Source organism: Egretta garzetta, unplaced genomic scaffold (genome assembly GCF_000687185.1).
Source record: "Egretta garzetta isolate BGI_Z169 unplaced genomic scaffold, ASM68718v1 scaffold297, whole genome shotgun sequence".
NCBI classification, from domain to species: Eukaryota; Metazoa; Chordata; class Aves; order Pelecaniformes; family Ardeidae; genus Egretta; species Egretta garzetta.
The window spans coordinates 5,993,487-6,014,550 of NW_009260410.1; the positions used below are offsets into that span (position 1 = coordinate 5,993,487).

The window sequence follows — 21,064 nt, forward strand, 5'->3', positions numbered from 1 at the left end:
CAGAAGGCTCTATAACTATCAACTTTGCTCTGTACATCTTACAGAAGGCTGGTCATTTTTACCTAGTTAATTAGGTACAATTATTTATAAGTACTTCCTTATATATTTGCTATTCTAAAGAATTTATACAGGATATTTATGTTTCCCATGGAACATAAGCTAAATTACTCACCTTTCTTCCTGCTAAAAGCACGATTCATGTTGAAAAGTCTATCCAGTCAACGATGTTTCTGGGTTTAGGTTTTTTTCCCCCCCACTTTAACCTGCAGAACAATACATATAAGAAAACAGAAAAGTCCATTATTGTATTTGAAGGTAGCTCATTATCTTCATATTAAAGACAATGGAAATGATTTTTTAAGAATTGTAAATAATTCATAGAAATAGAAGGGGACGTGCTTTGCTGAGGAAGACATTGCAGAACTGAGATTTATGTTTGAATGCCCAGTGGTACTTAATACAGAAAAGAGATTTTAAAGCTTTCTGTGAAGCTCTTCTCACTGAAATTTCACAGAGACATAGAGCAGATGGTATTATATGTATACATGAAGACAAATACCACACACAAATAGGTTGGAAAAATTTAAAATGAATGCTGACTACAAGACTCTATAAAAACATTCAGTTCACATTTGCACTGTCCTGTTTTGTGTCATTTGGGCTGTCAGATTATTTCAAGCTATGCTTTCATCTTCATGTGGGCTTGACATTGAAAAAAAAAATTTAAAAATCAGAACATAAAGACTCCTCTTCACCCAGGGATTCAACACTGAAAAAACTGCCGTCTATCAGTTCAACTATCTCTTTACTCCGATTACATCAGATTATACAGTAATTTCTGTATTTTCTTCACTTAAAAACATTGATACAGTCTTAAATTCTTACCTTAATTTTTGATTCACAATATTACTTTACAATTTTATTCTTTACCAAAATTTTGCAGCCAAAAAAACAAACAAAAAAACAAAATACAACACATCCAATGCTGTTCAAAGCCATCCCATTTTGTAATACACCAATTTTTCTTTTTCAAACATATGTGAAGATATTCGCACCATATCTTTCCATTCTGTTCAGATCTTCCAGCCAAAAGCTGCACCAGTACCCTTCTTCCTTCTCTGCTCTCATAAAAGTCCAGTCAAAAGAGGGGAAAAAAAAAAACAAAAAAACCAACCAAAACAACAGAAAGCTGGGAGAGAACAAAGAAAAAAAGAAAATCAAAGCACTTCGTATCATGTCTTTGAAATGAGTTAGAACATTACCTTTGCTTTGAATAAAGATAAAAGTTAAGCCAGTATTTCAAGTTCAATTCAAATTCATTTAAGATACTTTATGCAGCTCACGAACACTTTTTGTAGTGCTTTCCTCTCTTTTTCAAATAACTAAGTTCAATACCAATTAAGCGATTATATCCCAATTTCCATGTAGACAATTGATATTTTTCAGATTAGAACATACGGGCAATTACAGCTAAAAGCCACCTCCATTTTATTTGCAAATAAACACTGCTGTGGTCAGACTACTTTTCCACACGATCCTGCAAGAATGAAGGAATAATCCCCCTTTACCTAAACTGCTATGTAGTACCCTAGACATGCAACCAACCAGCCTTTGCTCTTTAAAGTACATGCACCAGATAATTTTTGTTTCACAGATTTTACTGAGTATGAAGGGAGGATATAATGAAATAAGCAAAGGTAGTGGAACATGATTTCCATTGAGTTATTTTGATACAAAGTCAAGAAACAACGCATTTGGTACACTGCACAGTAGTTCTTAACAGCAAAACTGCAGAAGCCCTCCATACACCCCCAGCCATTCCCACTGGCTGCCTTCACTATCAACAGTGCTACCCAGAAAGCTACGGATACAGAGAGGTCAGTGAAACCAGCAAACTCCCATAAGGGCTCTGAAGTCCTAGGAATGATTTCAGCAGCATTGGTGGAATGGGCAATGGCGTTACTGGGGTAATTCCATTAAGTAATAGCTTACCCATGAGGGAGTTTCACCGCAGGCTGCCCACACGCAAGTGTTCTCTTCGCAAAGAAGGCAGAGTAGGACTTACAATAGCGTAAATGGTGACAATCAACTCAGTTTCAATGAAGTACCAAGCAGCGAAGAACATTAGAATTTCAGCTTTTCAAGCAACTGACAAGCATGTTTAGCTTAGAGGTTTACTTTCACAGGGAACACAGGCAGCCTATTATATATGCTAAGGATACGTAAGCAATGGTACAACTCTGTTCAGGATGTTCACCTTGTTCATGAACCACTACAGTCAACGAAGAAAGCAGTTTTGAGTAAAAAAAGTGTATGCTTGCCCTTTTATATACCTCCAGCAGTTGTCTTGCACAGCACTAGACCAATCACTTCAGTTCTCTTCCATGATGGGATCACAGCATCTCCTTTTTTGGAACATTTTTTTTTTTTTTTTTTTTTTTGTGTATTCCTGTCCTCATCCAAGAGACTACTAAGTAACATATCTGAGATGGCTTACTGAGTAGAGGACCTCCTAAACAGAGGCTATGCACGCACATGGCGAGGCTGTTGGCTGGCCACGTTTCTAGACATCGCCATTCAAGTATTTTGTTTAAAACAGAGCATAACTGTTCATACTTGATGTAAGCATTAGCTATTACAAGGTTCCATATAGTTCCCAATAAATATGCTAAGATGCAATGAAGTTCTTAACTGTTGCATTTTTCCAAAGATTGGGAAATGTAATGTTTTTTCCTCATAACCTATACTACTAAAAGCCAAAATTTATTGACTACTTACTTAAAAATGGACATTATTTTGCCAAAACTGTGTTTGCAGTTTCAATTCCAGCAAAACATTGATAGAAGAAAATATGGAAATGGCTTAGGCAACAACTAGTACTAAAACACTTAATCAGTGTACTTCCACTTATCACAAAAAATGCTATTAAACAGGGAAAGAAACACAATTAGCTACATGTAACTGCTTTTAAAATTCCCTCAAACTCTAATATGAACAACTTCATCAACCTCTCAGACACAGACAAAGCAGATGGTTAAATGCCCCGTAAAATTTTGCTATTAAAATGCAAAAACCCAAACAAACACCACAAGGCTAATTTCAAATTCCTCAGTTGGGTTTGGGGCAAGAGGGTGATATCAGACTGTCATAAGCAGCGCTGGTAAATTTTTGATCAGAAGAAGAGCAAAGTTATGGCTAGATGCATCTGTGATATCTCCGCTTACAATATTCAAACAAACAAAACTATTAGGTGCAAGCAAGCCGTTCTCTGATCACGGATGCTAGACAAGTTTTCTGGTGGAATATGTTGTTGTTTCTGACAATGCTCAACACACATAGCCGCTCGAAGAAAGTGAGTTGCAAAACAGCCTGTTAAAAGCTTGTGATGAAGTCAAAAGGAAGGTAAGTCAAAAAATCCCGTTATTGTGCTGGGAGCCCAGTGCAGAAGGGGGGAGTCCTTCCTGTGAAACCACTTGTTTAGACAAGGTAAAGCAGTTGTAACAATCAGAGACATTAGGGAAGAGGAACGCGGCCCAAACCATTTCATTACTAATCACTTAGGAAGACACACCTATGTAAAGAATGTTTCTCCACCTTACTGCTAGGAGTTTTCTTCAGCTTTGTCCAGAAACCAAACCCTAGTAGGAGATACAAAGCTGCATGTGATTTCACAGAATAGTTAACTGACAAAATATGAAAAGTTCTCACAGGTATAATAAACTAGGGAAATTTTGGGTTATATCAGGTTATTTCTTTGGGGGCAGAGAAAAAAAGAGACAGAAAGAAAAGAGAGAGAAGAAGCTTAGAAAACAATTTTATTAAGCTACCAATAATAAAAATGTAAGTAACAGCCAAACATCCTGGGCAGGGTACACACGCAACATTGTCGGTCTAAACAGCGGCACGGGCATACGGCATGGGAAGTTGAGTATTTAAGCTGCCATAACCAAACTTCAAACAGCAGAAAGCAAAAACCTTCATCTCCTTCACCCTTTGTCTTCACTGCCATTAAGCCCTTACTTTTCATGGTGAGGTGCTTCTCGCAGTGAGGAGGAAACTGCAAAATGGCAGGGGGTGCAAGGAAACTCGTGGATTTGGTGGCAGCGGTGCTTGCTGGCATTCGGACAGGCGAGTGCAAGGGGGACAAGATTTGAAGCTGAAAATTGTCCACTCTGTAATTACTTTTTAACACTAGCAGTAATGTTGGTCGCTGTCTTCTATGCCTTATGTAGCAAAGGAAGCCGAACAAAGGAAGCGGAGTGGCAGCCTTCCAGCTTCCAGCACAAACAACCGGCTGCTCAAACACCACCGAAACTTCCACACAGACATCTTTAAATGCCTGTGGGTCCTTCAGAAATGTTGTGTTTTGATATGTTTTCTAAATTTAGATCCATGTTAGACAAGCCAAGAGAGGGGATACTTAGGAAGGGGATGAAACAAACCACCAGTGTAACTGGTCTCATTTGGCTCTTATTTCCTCTTAGAAATCGGGCATTCCTCAGGGTTTATTTGGGGTTCCCTCCCCAGCCAGTCCCTTCGAATGGCACGGGCTATAACAATTACCTAGGCTGAACCTTTTTCTTTTTTGCATGTGTCTTCTTCATTTCCCAAATAATTCCTCCAACAAAACCTCCCTAAAACCCCCAACACGTACCCATCAACACCCTTTAAAAAACCAAAAAAAACCCCCGAAAAACCAACCAGTAAACATCTCCCTTCCCTCTCAAACACACACAGTTTCCATAGAAAGCCAAATTTACTTCAGAAGACCTGAAGATTCAGACTTTTTCCCCTCTCAGACCTCAGCCTTTCAAGCACACTGAATAACATTTCTTAAAGAATGAAGCACAAAATGTCTTAAACCCTGTTTTCACAAGGGCTGCAGCACACAGGAATGTGTGATTCATTGACTTGCAATGAAACATAGGCTTATAAAGTTACTTCTGAAGGTAAGATGAGACGCTTTGGAATATGGCAGCAGCTTTAAAATTCTCTTTCTGAGTTAGAGCAAAACACGATGAAAATATTGTTCTGATATGACATGTGACATAATGAAGGAAAAAATTTAATAGTAGAAGACTACATGAAGTGATACATAAAACCAACTAAACATCATCATATCATGATGTACTGCCCTTCCCTTTGTATGACCAGTAACTGAAACACTGACTTGCCAAAACTCTTTCTCCTCTGAAAGAGTGAAACCATAAGAAAAAGATGTTGACACATCAATGAACAAAATTCAGTGCAGACCCTGAATCTGCAGCCACATGCAGCCTTTCTTAATGTTTGGGAAGCAAGCAGTTCCATTCATGGTTATGAAATAATTTGTGTCCTTTAGGTTTATATGTGATAATAGAATAGTCTATAGGACTATAAGCAACAACAACATTTAAATGAAATCTAGCACTACAAAAGCTTGCAGGAATAGTATCTTTTCCTTAAAAACAGCACAGCTCTACGGGCTTCACCAAATTGAACAACATTCTCTCTAGTGAAGTTCTTAGCCTGTGCTTGAGTTTTATTATTGCACAGAAGCACAAATGGAGTTTAAAGGAGAGCATTCAGTTACTAGAGAGCTTTACTTTAAAAGTTTTATTAATCTCAGCATTTTCAAAAACATTCATTAGCCAGAACCAAGCTCTAGGCATACTTTCTGTCTGGAGGCAAATCTGCAAAAGGCCAAGCTTAATTCTTGTCATTTTTTGCATGTGCAAACTAGGGGGGGGGAAACTGATCAAGAATTGAGTCTTCTAATGCTCTCCTGTCCCCAATACCAAAGTACACCTGGCTGTTGAGATGATGATGTTCCTGCTGCGGCAGAGCTCAGACAGCTCTGGTGGGCTGCCAGCCTGCCGTGCTGGCGCTAGAGCCTGCAGCCAGGGATGCAGGAGATTGAAGTGACCAGAGGCATCACCAGGGCACACTGAGTGCGAGTAAAGGGAAAGCAGAAGTGGTCGGGCAAATACAAAAACAGCTGGAAACCACAGCCCTAAACCACAGCTCACCTTCCAGTATACTCACTCTCCCTCTGTAGAAAGGGATGGGCAGGAACACCCTCATCTGCGGGCTAAAAATGTTCCTCTGGTCTGAGAGAGAACACAGCCCCTGTTCTCCCCATGCTCCTGAAATCCGCTGGAAGGTGCAGAAGAATCACACATGTCCTATCACACATTTATCTCTCTCAGACAACCATAAGCCTAGTACCACTAGTGACAAGTGTTCTTCCCACCCCCAGCAAGAAGTCTTTCAGACCACAGGTAAAGCATTTCTCATATGGTAGATTTGCCAAAGCTGGAGGATTATTCGCAGAAACACTGAGGACAAGCAGAGAGTAGCGTTTTGCTGTAAATATCATCAAACAGAGGCCAGGAACCAGAAAATCTATATGGAACTCATGCATTTCATACCACTTTCCAAAAAAGTTTGGGTAAGTGGCTTTTTACTCTCCCATTTCCTAAAAATAACCTGCTCCTTTCAATAGGAAAAAGAAGATTCAGATAAGAAACAGGTGACAAGGGGGTATCACTGAGACATCTGACAGCAAAACCAGCTCCTTAGGCAATGTTACCACTAACTTTTGTTTTACAGCAACAAGAAATATCAACATCTAGAAATATAATTGGAATAAATTCCACAATTAAAGTAGAACTCTGAAGAAAATAAGTTTAAAACTCCTGCAAGCAACAATAAACCCTCAGACAAGCTGCTAATGGCACAATCATAAGAAAAGCTAGAAACACACAATTCACTTGTTTCACAAAAAACCAGTTCTCTAGATCTGGCTATTAAAATATTAGAAAATATAATTACTTTAAAAATATTGCATTTTTCAGCATATTTATTTGTCAACAATCATTTTGTACTATGCCTACCGATTACGCTGATATGTATTAGTGGATTACATTACTCACAGAACAAACTAAAGTTTATACTGTACAAACAAAAGGAGTAATTTTAAAAACATGAATATTCCCTTCTTCCCAAACTTGTTATACTTTGCATTTTGCAAGGAAAACTGATACTCTTATTATGTTCATTATGATCAAATAATCGTAACAGATATAACAGATATAACAAGAGGAGCTTCCTTTTTCCTCAAATCCACAAGCACTAATGTCTAGTGAAACATGGTGAAGGATTTCAGTCACGTCAGCCTAATTTTTTTTTCTTTGATGTACAAGAACTTACAAATGTCAGATGCTTAGAGCCAGCAGAAAGGCTTTATACATGTTCTCTCTCAAAGAACTCAAGCACTTTCGTCTGCATCCAAAAGACAGATGGCAAACATCTTGCTCACTTGCGGACAACAGGGTCTGTATTTGACACCCCATTAGCCATTTGATCATCTATATGGAACCTAAGATTTCTGCCTGCCCTACCACTTTCAGACAGCTGATATTGAGCCTGGGGAGCTTTGTTAGTGTTTTGGTTTTTAACAGCAACAGAGTGGGATTCAGCAATGGGGTGCACTATGAACAGGCGAATATAGAACAGCTCTTAAAATAGTTCTGGAAGAAGGGATACTGGACTCGAGCTTTTTGATTCACAGCATAGGTAACTCTGCAAAACTTTAGACACAGTCCTTGCTTGAATGGAGATACACCATTAAAAGGAAAGATATGTCCTGACACTGAATATGGTTACTCCTACATCGGAATCATCCTTTCTCCTCTGAAAGCGCTGATTGTTCCATACACAATCTAGATAAGCTATTGATTTAATTACTGCCAATTCAAACCCCCCATTGTATTTTCAGGGGGGCGGGAGACAAGGATTTGAAATCTTCAGGTTTCCAAACAATAGCAAATTCTTGTTAACCTTCTGAATTTTTTAAGGTTCTATTTCTTGTATTCATTGCATTTTCAAATGACATTTTAAAAAGTGCCACTGACAGAAAAGGCAGAGACAGAAAGACTCATTAGGTATTCTAAAGGCAATCTCCAAATAAAGCATAACCATTTTAGAAATAAGTAAGTTTAGTTCCATTTACAATTAAAAGCTCATCTTATTTAGTAGATCCATTGTACTGTAGTACAACAGCTTAACAAAAGGTACCATTTTACTACTCTGCCAAAGTATATTTGGCCAAACTTGAAGAGTGTATTAGACATACCATTGTGCACATGTGCTCAACAGGTCCCATAAGAGCACTCTACGTGCTTCCCTCAATGTGCATTAAGCTTAATTGAAGTTCAAAAGCTGATTACTGATGTTCAAAAGATGATTAAGAGGAAGTGAAAAACCCAGATGTCTGTTTAGACAGAGGCAACCAGAAAATTTCTGTGCAGAGACCAGGGAACAACCAGCAAGAGAAGAGTGAGGAGGAATGTGCCTGCATCTCCCCATGCACACCCACACACCCCCACCGCATTATCTTTGCTCCTGTACAGACTGAACAGCACACCCTTGGTGTTTTCTCTGCTGCAGTCCTCTCTCCAGGAGCTCAACAGGCCTCCTCCATTTTATTATAAACACAAAATTAAAGAAATTATCACCCTTTCCCCAAGAGCGTGGAACTATGACACTACAAATGGTTTTGTAACTCTTTGAAGTCATAGTTGTGGGATTTTTTAATTGTAAAAGCTTTTGGGGGTTTTGGGGTCTTTTTGTAACGTACAAGTTCAATACAAAATGAACATAGATGGTCATCTTACAGAAATGAAAAGTACATGCTAAAAAGTTATAATCATGTTGGTGGTGGGGAGGAGATGATGTTATCATTATTTAAACCTATTTATCTGCAGGACTTCAAGTCCATATCTGCAGGACTTCAAGTCTGTACCTTTACACCCTAATTAATCTGGGGACCCTTGTTCCACAACTCTCCCTCAAAGGAGAACAAGAAACCTGTGTAAATTCCAGGCATACAGACTCCTACGCAGAGTGTATCTGCACTTGCTTTCTTGTCTTTTACAGTCTAATTCCTATGATCACTTCCCTCTCAGTGCTAAAGGTCATGCTGAAAAAAATCACTGCCATGCAAATTTCTAACAACTGTATTTCTCATAACCGACTTATTAACGTATTACAGACTTCTGAAACAATGACATACAAAAGTATCATTCATTTAACAGAAGTTTGAAAAGTGTCATTCACTTCACAAAGACTTTTATAATCCATGATACTGAACACAATCCCTTACTATTAAAGTCAACAGATTTCTCATTAATGTTAATACATTCAGAATCTTTGCTTTAATTGGTTAGCCTCAAGGACAGCATTAAGTTGTATTTATACAGACAAGACGGGCTTTAGTAAGTGATTGAGACAGTTTTCAAAATTGAGGAAAGTTGGCAATATCTATTTTGTCACTTAGAATCACAGCATCATTTAGGTTGGAAAAGACCTTTAAGATCATCACTTCTACCAACTCAATCTCAAAGTATCTTTAAAACTAGATTATAGTATTTTTTAGGCTTTATCGCATCACATTCCTTTAGCTTGTCTTCTTTAGCCCTTCTGAATACATTCTGAATAATCCCAACACTTCAACAAGTACATAATATGAAGTTAAAAGCACAGATATTAAACAGATAAAATAGTATTTATGACAAATTAATCTCCTCATCTCTGTCTGGTAGATCAGGTATGTGTTCAAGTACTTCATTATAATGTGTATTAAGGAGAAACATTCAGGTTTGGCACACTATTGTGGTTATTAGAAATCTTATTTTGAGATTTTGGTAAGTGATCCAGCCTAGAGTAAGTTAGTGGAAATTACTAAGATAGACTATTATATAATAGAGTTTTCAAGCTAGAAAGGCAAATTTCTTTCATTTTCCTATGTAGGAGTGTTCTGTATCTTTTAGCACAGTTGGGACTAAGGAGAATGTGTAAATTCTTAAAAGCATGATAGATCAACAAGTTTAGACTCAAACATTCATGGCATCACACACAGAATGGTACTGGCTATTTGGGACTGGGAAGACACAACCCCGGTTCCCTGCTCCAATTAACTTCCATGTAGTTGAAACATGCTGCAAGTCTAACATCACATTCATGGTTTGTTCAACTGTCCACAGAAAAACCCTCAGTGAGGCATCTCCAGTATTTGGGGATGAAAGAGCGTCTTCCTCTGCTCTCTACAAGCATGTGATACTTTGACAATGATCCTTAAATCACTACACATAGCAACTCCCCAGGTAGGCACCGTTCTGTGCTAAACCCTCAGAACCAGAGGCAAGAAATAAATACAGGTCAAGCTCCTAAGTATAAAAAGAAAATTCAGACAACTGCTAACATCAGATTCAGTGACTGATCCCACAGCAGAACTACTGGAAGTCAAAGGAGAGCTCGGAAGTGAAAAGTAGGTACCAACACCTGCCATGTTTTCAAAGAAAGTAATTTTTAGGCTTTTCTCTTGAAAACTGGCGAGGGGAAGAAAAAAACCCCAAACTTCCAAAGAACAGTGTTTAAAAACTAGAAATGAGCCCTTGCTGAAACTTTCCTACTGAATGGCTTAAACACCTATGCCAGGTATTTATTTTCCCTTTCTTTCTATATAGATTTGAGCTACCAACTCTGGTCTATAGCTTTGAGTACAGTGACTAGATTCGCAGTTTCACAGCACCTCAGTCCTTTCAGAAAATTAAGCTTTGCTACCAAGGTTTCAAGAACTCAGCATATGGATTCACAGCGTATCAAATATGACCCCATTTAAACCAGATTATCAAATGTATTTGTGCAGGTGAAGACTGTAAGTTAATTGCACTTGCACATCTTTAACATCTGTCCCTACCAGTCTGCACCAAGCATCTCAATGTCCAGCGCTGACTTCCTTGGAAAGCACAGCTCTCAGGGGCTGTTCTCCTGTATGAAGAACAAAACTCCACCAGAGTGCATTTACTCTTTCGGGAGATACTTGTAACACGCAGCCATAGTGAATCTTCTCCCAGATAGTTATCACCAGGCACTCTATTTCAAGAGAAGAAATCGCAGAAAAACCACAGAATGTGAAATGACTCTCTACTGCACTTGACATAAGTGCCACTTTCAAAAACCAAGCCTAGGAGTCAGCTGGTGAAACAAAATCAGAACCACCAACATAAATCTGCACCCTATATCCAACCGTTACACCAAACTACATGCTACTCTCTCCTCCTCCTTCCCCCAACAACATACATTGGTCTTGCCAATTTTATGGATCATGCATAACTATTCAGATTACTCAAGTTATTTCCAGGACAATGACATACAACTAATACTGGTAGTCACTAATCAAAATTAAATTACTTGATGTTTTGGATTCATACACAAGCACAACTTCACACACATTTGTTGAACATTGCTTTTCCCAAAACACTTTAATGTTGCTATACGATCAAAGAATCAACTATACAAGAAAGAGAGCTGAGCATCTGTACCAGTACTTATGTATTTCACAGAAATTAATTTCAAAAGAAATAGCTAGGAGTACTGAAAAATAACAAGCTTGTGTGAAATTAAGATCTTAGACAGTCTTGCTCTACTGCAGTTTTAAACTTCTGTAAAAAGAAAAAATTGAGCGCAAAGGTAATAATTGAGAAATGCTGCAACATATGAGGATGTCTGTAATAGAGAATAGTCATTACAGCCCAGTGCTATAAAAATCCTGCTCAGAAAAACACCACATCTTTAGCTACAGTTTTCTGCACTTTTCCCAAACCCATTCTGTTATAAAGGAAAACTTATGCAAGAAGACTCAAGCAAAGCTCATTCTTTGGAAATTGCATGAATATATATGGACATGCATAGAGGTGTACATTAAACTAGCTCACTGATGGCATACGGACAAAAAGGGTTGTTACTGAATTCTTACAAACATCTTTGACACTGCCTTTAAAACCAAAAAAAAATTAAGTAGCTGTTGCAGACCAGCAGCATCCAGGCCACTCTTGAAAAAAGCTGCACTTCTCAAAGAAAGAAATCAGTATCTCAACAATATCGATGTAAGCCACAACACAAATTTCTATATATAAAGAAAGAAAAATTAGTTCTTTCATGGTTGGGGGAAATAGAGATGAAAATCAAAATGATGAATTAGCAGTTACCTTGAAAACTTTGTATCATTATTTCAGCTAGGAGAGAAAATGCATGTGAAATTACATACATGCCCTGATAAGCTGGAAAGGAAACGAGGAGGAAATATTGTTGTACGCTGTGAGTAATGGAGACATGAAGTACCACAGGGTATTTGTGGACAGAAGTTCCCAATCACTTGGCCAAACCTCTACGCTCCTTCTTATGACTGTGAGCATGCAAGCTCTAATTTGTTTCTTGAACTACCTATATTTAAATCTTTTGGGAATTCTACTGCACAAATGACCGTGCAAAATCAATCACTTTTCTATTTCATCCAAGAATGTGTGTGTCTGCTAACTGGATTTTCAAAAGTATACCTTGCTGGTCACAACCCAGTGATATTTTTCAAAAAAGGTTTAGCTTTGTGTGTTTAGCCTCACAGAAATTATCCTTTATTATAACCGGACTCTGACATCTTAAGGAAAGCACAAGAGCTATTAATACCACCGATGTTTTAAAACTCCATTAAAATCAGAAGCAACAAGATGGGAGCATAACTACTATTGGAGCCAAATTAAAATATTCTTCACACTTTGTAGTTCCTTCAAAAGGAGAATATTACTGAAACTGCCAGTATGAGAATTCTTTTCAAGCAGTAAAACCTCAACATGCTGCCACTGAAGCCTGAATGGCTTTAACACCCAAACTAGAGTCTACACCAGTTCATAGGTATTAACTTTTCAAATGGTGTTGGACTCAAGCCAATGGGAAACAAAATTTATTTCGCAGTCTTAATTTACAATACATACACATAACCAAACAGCAGGACTTAATAAGGAGCCAGAAGGAAAAATGTGATTTGAAAGCAACCTTAAACTAAAACAAATGAACCAACCCCTGAACTTCCTTCAAATTCTCTGGAGAGTTTCATAAGCCACCCCCCTTCCCCAGGGGAAAAAAAAATAAGTAAGTTAGAACTAATAAGCCAAATGATTATTTCTTTTTTTAAGCCAAAGTATCGCTGGAGCTAAAACTGGTATAACAAAGGAAGGTAGTTGCTTTTTAATACTGGGGAAACTGCTTCCTCTCCCATAATGCTACTTAGCATTTATGAAATCTTTCAACAAAGGACATAGAAGCACCCATTGACATTAGGTAAAGTTTACGAGTACTCCTATGAGATTATCACCATCCCACCTTGTAGATGCATAGATTAAGACAGAGACACAATACATGGCCTCCCAATGTCACTGAAAGAATTTGACAGCTGCAGTAAAACCCAGGACTTCTGAGTTTCACTGTTTAAGGATTTCTCTAAACTGAAAATATTTTCTAGCAGTTATTCAGCACGCTAAAATGAAGGTATTTTCTCGACAAATTTTTACAGCAAGCTTAGATAGTTCCTCTTCAATTTATAGGGAGCATAAACATGACTACAGAACCAGAACATAACTTTGCAAACAGAAGAACTCACTACTGTTTCATTAACTGATAGCAAAGTGGAGGTTTCAAAGCAGAAAGGGAAAAGTGGAACTACAAACAGGGCAGGGTGTCAACTTGCACAAATTTTATGGTCCCATTCCTCATGTTATGACCAATACCACAGCTAGGATCCACAAAAGGGGACGGATGACCCCCCCACCTGTTCCCCCAGCCCACCAAGGTAAGGATTGCTGCGCCCATCGTAATACTGCGAGTTACTGAATTTGTACATATTCGTGGCACTCACCCTGGATTCTAGTGAAGCCCTCCAGTGAGCTCACTCTTCCCCCTGTGCTTTTGGGATCCTTCACAGCAGTAGGTATTCTGCCTTTCAAATGGTCCTAGCTGGCCACCCAAGCTTAATGAATCCTTTTGACATTGTTGGCATCTCACTTGCTGTAGCTCTGATGAATATAGGATAGTTCACTTGAGCAAGTTGTTTGCCAAATGACACTCTTACTTTTCATTTAAGTAATTTATATCCAACTGCCTGGAATAAAAGGGGAAGCAATTCACCACCACACCTTGAATTCTGCTCAGCTATCTGATTTAGGAAATAATGATACATTTACCATACTATTTTCTTCAGCTATTTGTTGCAATTTGTATTTAGGATAGTGACTTTGGGTTATTTGTCTTTTTACTGCTGTTTTATAACACTAAGGGGAGATCTTGTCTTCAATTACTTTGCCACTGTATTATTTAAAATGTTTGCAGTCTTAAGATCTTGCAGGACTGGCCTAAATGCCTGGTACAAAAACAGGTCTGCACTGTTACATTACTTCCCATCAAAAGGATGGTATTTGCTTTTCACGGTTTTCTTTTCCCTTTTTTTTGGTTAAAGCAAAAGGGAACAAGTGCACACAAAACCAGTAAAACTTTCCCATATGTCTTCCCTAGGGTCGTCTGCATCAGATAAGCATTTTTGCCATCAATTCTCCTCTACATATCACCTCCAACTCTACCCCACAACTCACATTAAAGAGAGTTAATTTACACATCTGCATTCTGCCACTGTGTCCGTAATCTCCAGTACTGAATAGATTCATTCACATGAAACCAAACCTTTGCTTTGCTCAGGGTGATGAACAGCCTCACTTGTGACATTTACATCTATTGATTTGCCGGTTTTGTGACTACTCCATTACACTATGTTGATCAAAATTATTTAAATTGATAGTTCACTGCATTAGATCAGCACTTTTCATCTCCAACTCGAAATTACTTTTTCTTACCCATACAAAGAAATACCTTTGATACTTATTTTTACTTATCTGTATTGTACCAGTTTCAAATTGATATTTTTTCTAGACTCGAAAAGTCAGTAACCAGATTGTATAGAATTTCACCAGTGCTAAATGGAAAGTTGCTAGCAGACATTGCTATCTTCCCCCTGTCAAAAAAGTTAATTTTGAGAACTAGCTTTATGCAACAGACTTCTAGCTATCAGAGAACTGTGCATCTTCCTCCTCAGCAAGGGTTAATAAGCTGCATTTCTGCTCCTGAAAAGACACCTAACCAGTAGCATCAAAATCTGAGCACAAAGTATCACTGTAAAGACCAAGAACAGAGCTCAAATGCTCTGTGGTATCCACCACTAAGTTCTATGCCAGATTTCAGTACAGTTCAAGCTGTATAACAATATAATTTTGTGGTATTTCCAAGTACAAAGTCAGCTTTATCATGTTATCAGTCTGGGGTATTTTTAGGAGCACCAACCACCCACAATTCCCCAAACCAAAAAAATACAAGAAATATAAGCTTGCCTTTAAATTTGCCTTCTTTTAAGTCACGCAACTGAGCTGAAATACCACTTTCACTCAAGGTTAAAATACTGTCGTTTATCCTGTACGTGTCATGAAGCCAGCATCTGCACAATTAACCTGGCTTAGCTGATCAACAAAATTCACTAAACTGCAGTAAATCGCTTGCCCAAACTCAATGGCAATTGAGTTACTAGGAAATCACCTGGCTTGGCTAGCTGTTCTTCTTAAATATCCATATAGCTGCCATTATCATAGTATTTGACACCTTCTTTGATCACATAATAAGAGGCTGCCAACTTCATAGGTCAGAGTTACATTTTATAGCCAGGAGAGCAAAGATACAGAGACTGATATTCGGGAGAACACACTTCTCCCACCATTTAGCAATAAAGGATAGACCGTATGTAAAAGCATATATAAAAAAAATGCACATGATTGGGTGCTGGGAGGCAAACACATGGAAACATGCTTTGCGTTTTGAGAGGACGCTCACGAAGTAGAACAAACAGAGGTGTAGAAGAACATCTAGATGCAAGTTTTAAATTTGAACAACTCAGCGGAGGGGAGGAATAAACCAAGAGTCTTAAGCCTGGCAGTTTTAAATGAATGCTGTTGTTCAGGAATCTGTTGAAACATTGCATGAATGACAATTCACAAAATATACAGTGCCTTAGTGAGAAAAAAAATGGCAAAGCACCAAGCTGTGTCATTTACTCAAAGGTGTGAGAGTACTCTTCATAGAGCATCGTAACACAGCACTCACCCCTTTGGGCTGCCTCCCCCCTTTGGGCTGCCCCCTCACCCCTGAGCTGCCAACATGACTACTGCCAAAGGCAGAGGGGCAGGCAGGCATATATGGCTTTTTAAGACTTTTACATATTAATGTCCCAGTTCCTCAGAGTAAATACACGATAATGGACATGCCTGAGGAGTTACTTTTGGGGCAGTAAGTCTGCAAAAAGGATTAAATTAATCCAAGAAAATAAAACGTTCTGGAGGAGGAAGGGATGAAGGCAGCATGTAGAAGGGGACCTGTGAGAGAATCCCTCCTTAACACCACACAACCACAGACCCCAGATCAGCAGAAGCTAAAAAATGAATTTAAAATATAGTAAATTAAACTTCATGTTTCTGATTTTTTTGAAGTTTCTTTAAAAATGCTTTTATTTTAGGTGCTACAAACTTCATAGAAGGACTTTAATGACTTTTCAAAAAAAATGCCCTAGCGTTAAAAAGAGTAATACGGCAGGCCTTTATTTTCTGTTATTCTGCATCATTGAAACGTGACCTATTCGGCTATCCAGGTCTGATTTTCTTTAATTTGATTTTTTTTTAGTAGACCAAAATTTACGTGTTCCTGTCTGATAAAGTAGATTTTGCTTTAAATCTAATAAGATTCAATTACATTTATTCAGAAATCTGCTTTTTTTGAGTTTTTCATCTCCACCTCAAATTCCATAGTCACTTAAAAATGAAAAAAAGAGATGTTTTAGATAGCACATATGTCTAGTGAGCCAATTAGGTAAGTTTTTATTAACGGCTAAATCACATATCAAGGTTTTGAGCTGTCAAAGTAGAGACTTACATAAAGCTCCTCAAAATATTATGAAGGAGGCTGTCATTTACAGCCTAGACAATGTTTAGGTGAAGCAACACATCTTTGCCAAATTTGGTTTTCAATGTGTGTGATAAATGACCGAGTCCCAGATAGGGTTTCAACCAAAATTAACAATTTATTAAACGAGTAAAGGGCAAGCAAACAGCGCTGCTCTACCAAGACGCACCCCATACAGTTCTTGTTTCTGGTTTATATATCCCCCAGCAATAGGCGGGTCTTAAACTCTTCTTGTTTTGGTCAGTAACAGAATCGGGTTAACCGGTTGTGCTGAGGCGCCCGGCAGGGGACACGGCCAGCCCCCCCTCCCCCCGTGAGGAGGCGGCTGGCGGGGGTGGTGCAAGGTAAGAACCATATACATTAACCTCTCTGCTCTTCTTAGGCTTGTGGTTATACAAGTGTATGTCATCATGCGGCCCCAGCACTGTTCCATATTAACACGAATCAGATGGACATACATAACAATGTGTAAGCCTCGTTGGTCATTGTACTTCTAATTCCAGGAGCAAGCGAAAGTGTCCCAATTACCAAAAAAGTTAATTAAATCAGGAAATAAGGTTACAGAACTGTGGAAACATCACTTCTAATACACCTAGGACCTTGAATACACTTTGGGTAGCTCCAGTCTTCCCCCTTCTGTGGTACAACACAGTTAAAGGTGAGGGTAAAAAGGAAGCAGCAACTTATTACAAAAAGGAGGTAATGCAAACAGGGGGGGAAAGACTCTTTACTGCTTTTATATTGATGTTATTATTAACCTTTTTTAATTTATTTATGGTACATTTGCCTGTAAAAGGCCAGAAACAAACAGCCTCGTAAGTTAGATTAAAATGATAAACAAATCTGTAAATTTTCCCGTTCTGGAACTGAATTACAGGCAATGATTTATAAATATAAAACCAAATATATAAACAATGAGAAAATAAAATACAGCATGAATTACAATACAGTACCTTGATTCTTAACAATAATATTACAGGCTTTCATGCTAAATCCATAGCCATTGAGATATGAAATGTGATTCTTTCCCTGTCTCAAGAGCACTCAAAAAAATACTGCAGTTCATCTTCTCACTCCAGGAGGACATAAAACACAAAATCCTTCATACTCGTTAGGAATGTTAACTTTAGGGAGAAGAATTCTAAAAATAAAGTAATTTATAAACTAATGTAAGAAGTGGCAACAGATTGCATTTGGACATTTAAAATGAAGTCTTTTTCAATTTTGCATGTCATACAACAGGTGTCAGATTAAAAAAAAAATATATTACCTAATAAATAAGTATCTGCTGTGCAAAGCCACTGAGCTGCTTACCAAGGATGGATTGACTAATTTTTAATGTAATGCTTTACCATGACTCAGAAGTATGGGAAGACTTGCATTTAAAAACAGGATTGAAAGTTAGATAGAGTGCTGTGTAACTACAAAGAATAAAACATACTATGGAGTTGTCTCACAAAACCATTTGAGTTGACCTGTGATACTTTGATTCATCTGTTTACTCATTATGAAAAAGTATATAAATGCAGAATGTGATAGCCATTGTGTATCGCTAATAAGGCCAGATGTCATATGTTTTGTAGGTAAGTAAAGTGCCCTGGTTTCATCTAGGACAGAGTTAATTTTCTTCCTGGCATGGCACTGGGTTTTGGATTTAGTATGGAAAAAAGTGTTGATAACACCCTGATGGTTTAGTTGTTGCTAAGCAGTGCTTACACACAGTCAAGGACTTTTTTAGCTTCCCCTGCTCTGCCAGGTACACAAGAAGCTGGGAGGGGGCATAGCCAGGACAGCTGACCCCAACTGGCCAAAGGGCTATTCCAGACCGTATGACGTCATGCTCAGTATAGAAACTGGGGCGAGTTGGCTGGGGGGCAGCAATTGCTGCTTGGGGATGGGACGGGTATCTGTCAATGGGTATTAAGCAATTGCATTGTGCATTGCTTCTTTTGTGTATTCTGCATATTCTATTATTATTGTTCTTTTCCTCTGCTGTTTTATTAAACTGTCTTTATCTCAACCCACGGGTTTTCCTTTCTTTTTTTCTGATTCTCTCTGCCATCCCACTGAGGGGGTGGGAGGGTGAATGAGCAGCTGTGTGGTTGGTGTTCAGCTGCCTGCTGGGTTTGCTAAGCAGTGCTTACACACAGTCAAGGACTTTTTTAGCTTCCCCTGCTCTGCCAGGTACACAAGAAGCTGGGAGGGGGCATAGCCAGGACAGCTGACCCCAACTGGCCAAAGGGCTATTCCAGACCGTATGACGTCATGCTCAGTATAGAAACTGGGGCGAGTTGGCTGGGGGGCAGCAATTGCTGCTTGGGGATGGGACGGGTATCTGTCAATGGGTATTAAGCAATTGCATTGTGCATTGCTTCTTTTGTGTATTCTGCATATTCTATTATTATTGTTCTTTTCCTCTGCTGTTTTATTAAACTGTCTTTATCTCAACCCACGGGTTTTCCTTTCTTTTTTTCTGATTCTCTCTGCCATCCCACTGAGGGGGTGGGAGGGTGAATGAGCAGCTGTGTGGTTGGTGTTCAGCTGCCTGCTGGGTTAAACCACAACATAAAGAAAAGAAACAAGTAGTTTTGAGGCGAAATTTCAACAGCAGAACATCATTAATCCAAGTAAGCATTTAGATAGCAAATGGGCAAACTACAGACACGGGGATTTCTTCCAAACACAGTTCAAGCAATATTTGTGAGTTGCAGGGGGCAGGGTGACTCAAGAGAATGACAAATTCAAGAAGAAAATCCATTAAGTTTTTGTTTGTTTGCTTTTTTAAACACAGATTACATGTATTCAGCCTGTTGACAGCACTTCTGGAAACCACTTAAGACACACCTATCTCCCCCTGTCACGGTGGAGAGTGATTGGCTGGGACGCCACTTCACTCCTTGTGTCATGGATAAAGTCAAGCAGGCTATGCTGTTAGATTACAGCAAATCATTAAGACCGGGGCACTGATGCAGCACAGCACCCAAGAACTTCAACAGCATCAAGTAGTTTCCTTGGTTGCTGACACTTCTGAGTGACAGAACAGATCCCGATACAGACGAACCCCCTTCTTCTATAGGCAAATCCTCAGTTCTTCTGGTTATTTAAATTAACAGGGATAAAGCAGCTAGAATTATGTCTCAAAGATACCTTAAACTGAATGGTAATTAGAGTTTGACCTTACACATTATGCCAAAAGGCACTGCAATGCACCCATTTATTTTAACAATACTGCAAAAAGTTTGAGATAAAAATGTTTTAAAATTATGTAACTGCTTGACTTTCAGAGACGCTAATGCTGAATGCTGAACTAAAAATAAAAATAATGCAACCTAGGAGCAGGTTAAAAAAGGGATAATTGCCCATAAAGAAGAATTTAATTAGACATGTGGCAGAATCTTCACCACCTGCAAACTTTCAAAAGTTTAATGGCCCTCTAAAAAGGAGCGACTTTCCCAGGATGCCTGTAATGTAGGTGATTGTAAGAAGGTTAAGGAAGTACCTTGAAACAGACCTGAAAGCAATTCTACAGTTTGAATCATTTGGCTGCAGCCTCAGCTGGCTCCTTGCCAGTACCACAGGCAATAAAGGGAACACAAGAAAAAGCAGTGACAAAACCAGTCTCTTTGGACGGGGAAGCAGAGATCCAGTAGCAGACAGACAGGAGGCACGGTGGCAGCTTGGCAGAAATAGCGAAGGACAGAACTGAGCTTTAACTAAGCCTATCACAGTCAACAATACCAAGCACACAGATTTTTACTGGTACACCAAAACTTGTTATGTCCCCTACTGTTATATATGTCCATCTAATTCGTGTTAATATGGAACAGTGCTGGGGCCGCATGATGACATACACTTTTATAACCACAAGCCTAAGAAGGGCAGAGAGGTTAATGTATATAGTTCTTACCTTGCACCACCCCCCCCAGCCGCCTCCTCACAGGGGGAGGGGGGGCTGGCTGGGCACCAGGGCGGCATCGGCCCCAGCCACCTCCTCACGGGAAAGCAGTGAAATCTAGTCTTAATTGCAAGGAGCTTGCCTGATTGGGATTTTCTTTTTGGTGTTGTATGTTGATTTTCTTGATTCGAAAGTGCATCCTGTTTGTAGGTGTGATAAATGACCGAGTCCCAGATAGGGTTTCAGTCAAAATTAACAATTTATTAAACGAATAAAGGCAAGCAAACAGCGCTGGGTGCGCCG

General features: G+C 38.9%; 1 protein-coding gene across 1 annotated transcript in view; it reads right to left on the reverse strand.

The window, feature by feature from the left end:
• Positions 1–21,064, reverse strand: part of GULP1 (GULP PTB domain containing engulfment adaptor 1) — a 109,065-nt gene that overhangs the window by 83,965 nt on the left and 4,036 nt on the right. Inside the window, exon 2 of the mRNA XM_035899085.1 lies at positions 173–263. Within this exon, the coding sequence (XP_035754978.1) occupies positions 173–200 (28 nt within the window). The 5' untranslated portion in view covers positions 201–263. The remainder of the gene's footprint in view (positions 1–172; positions 264–21,064) is intronic.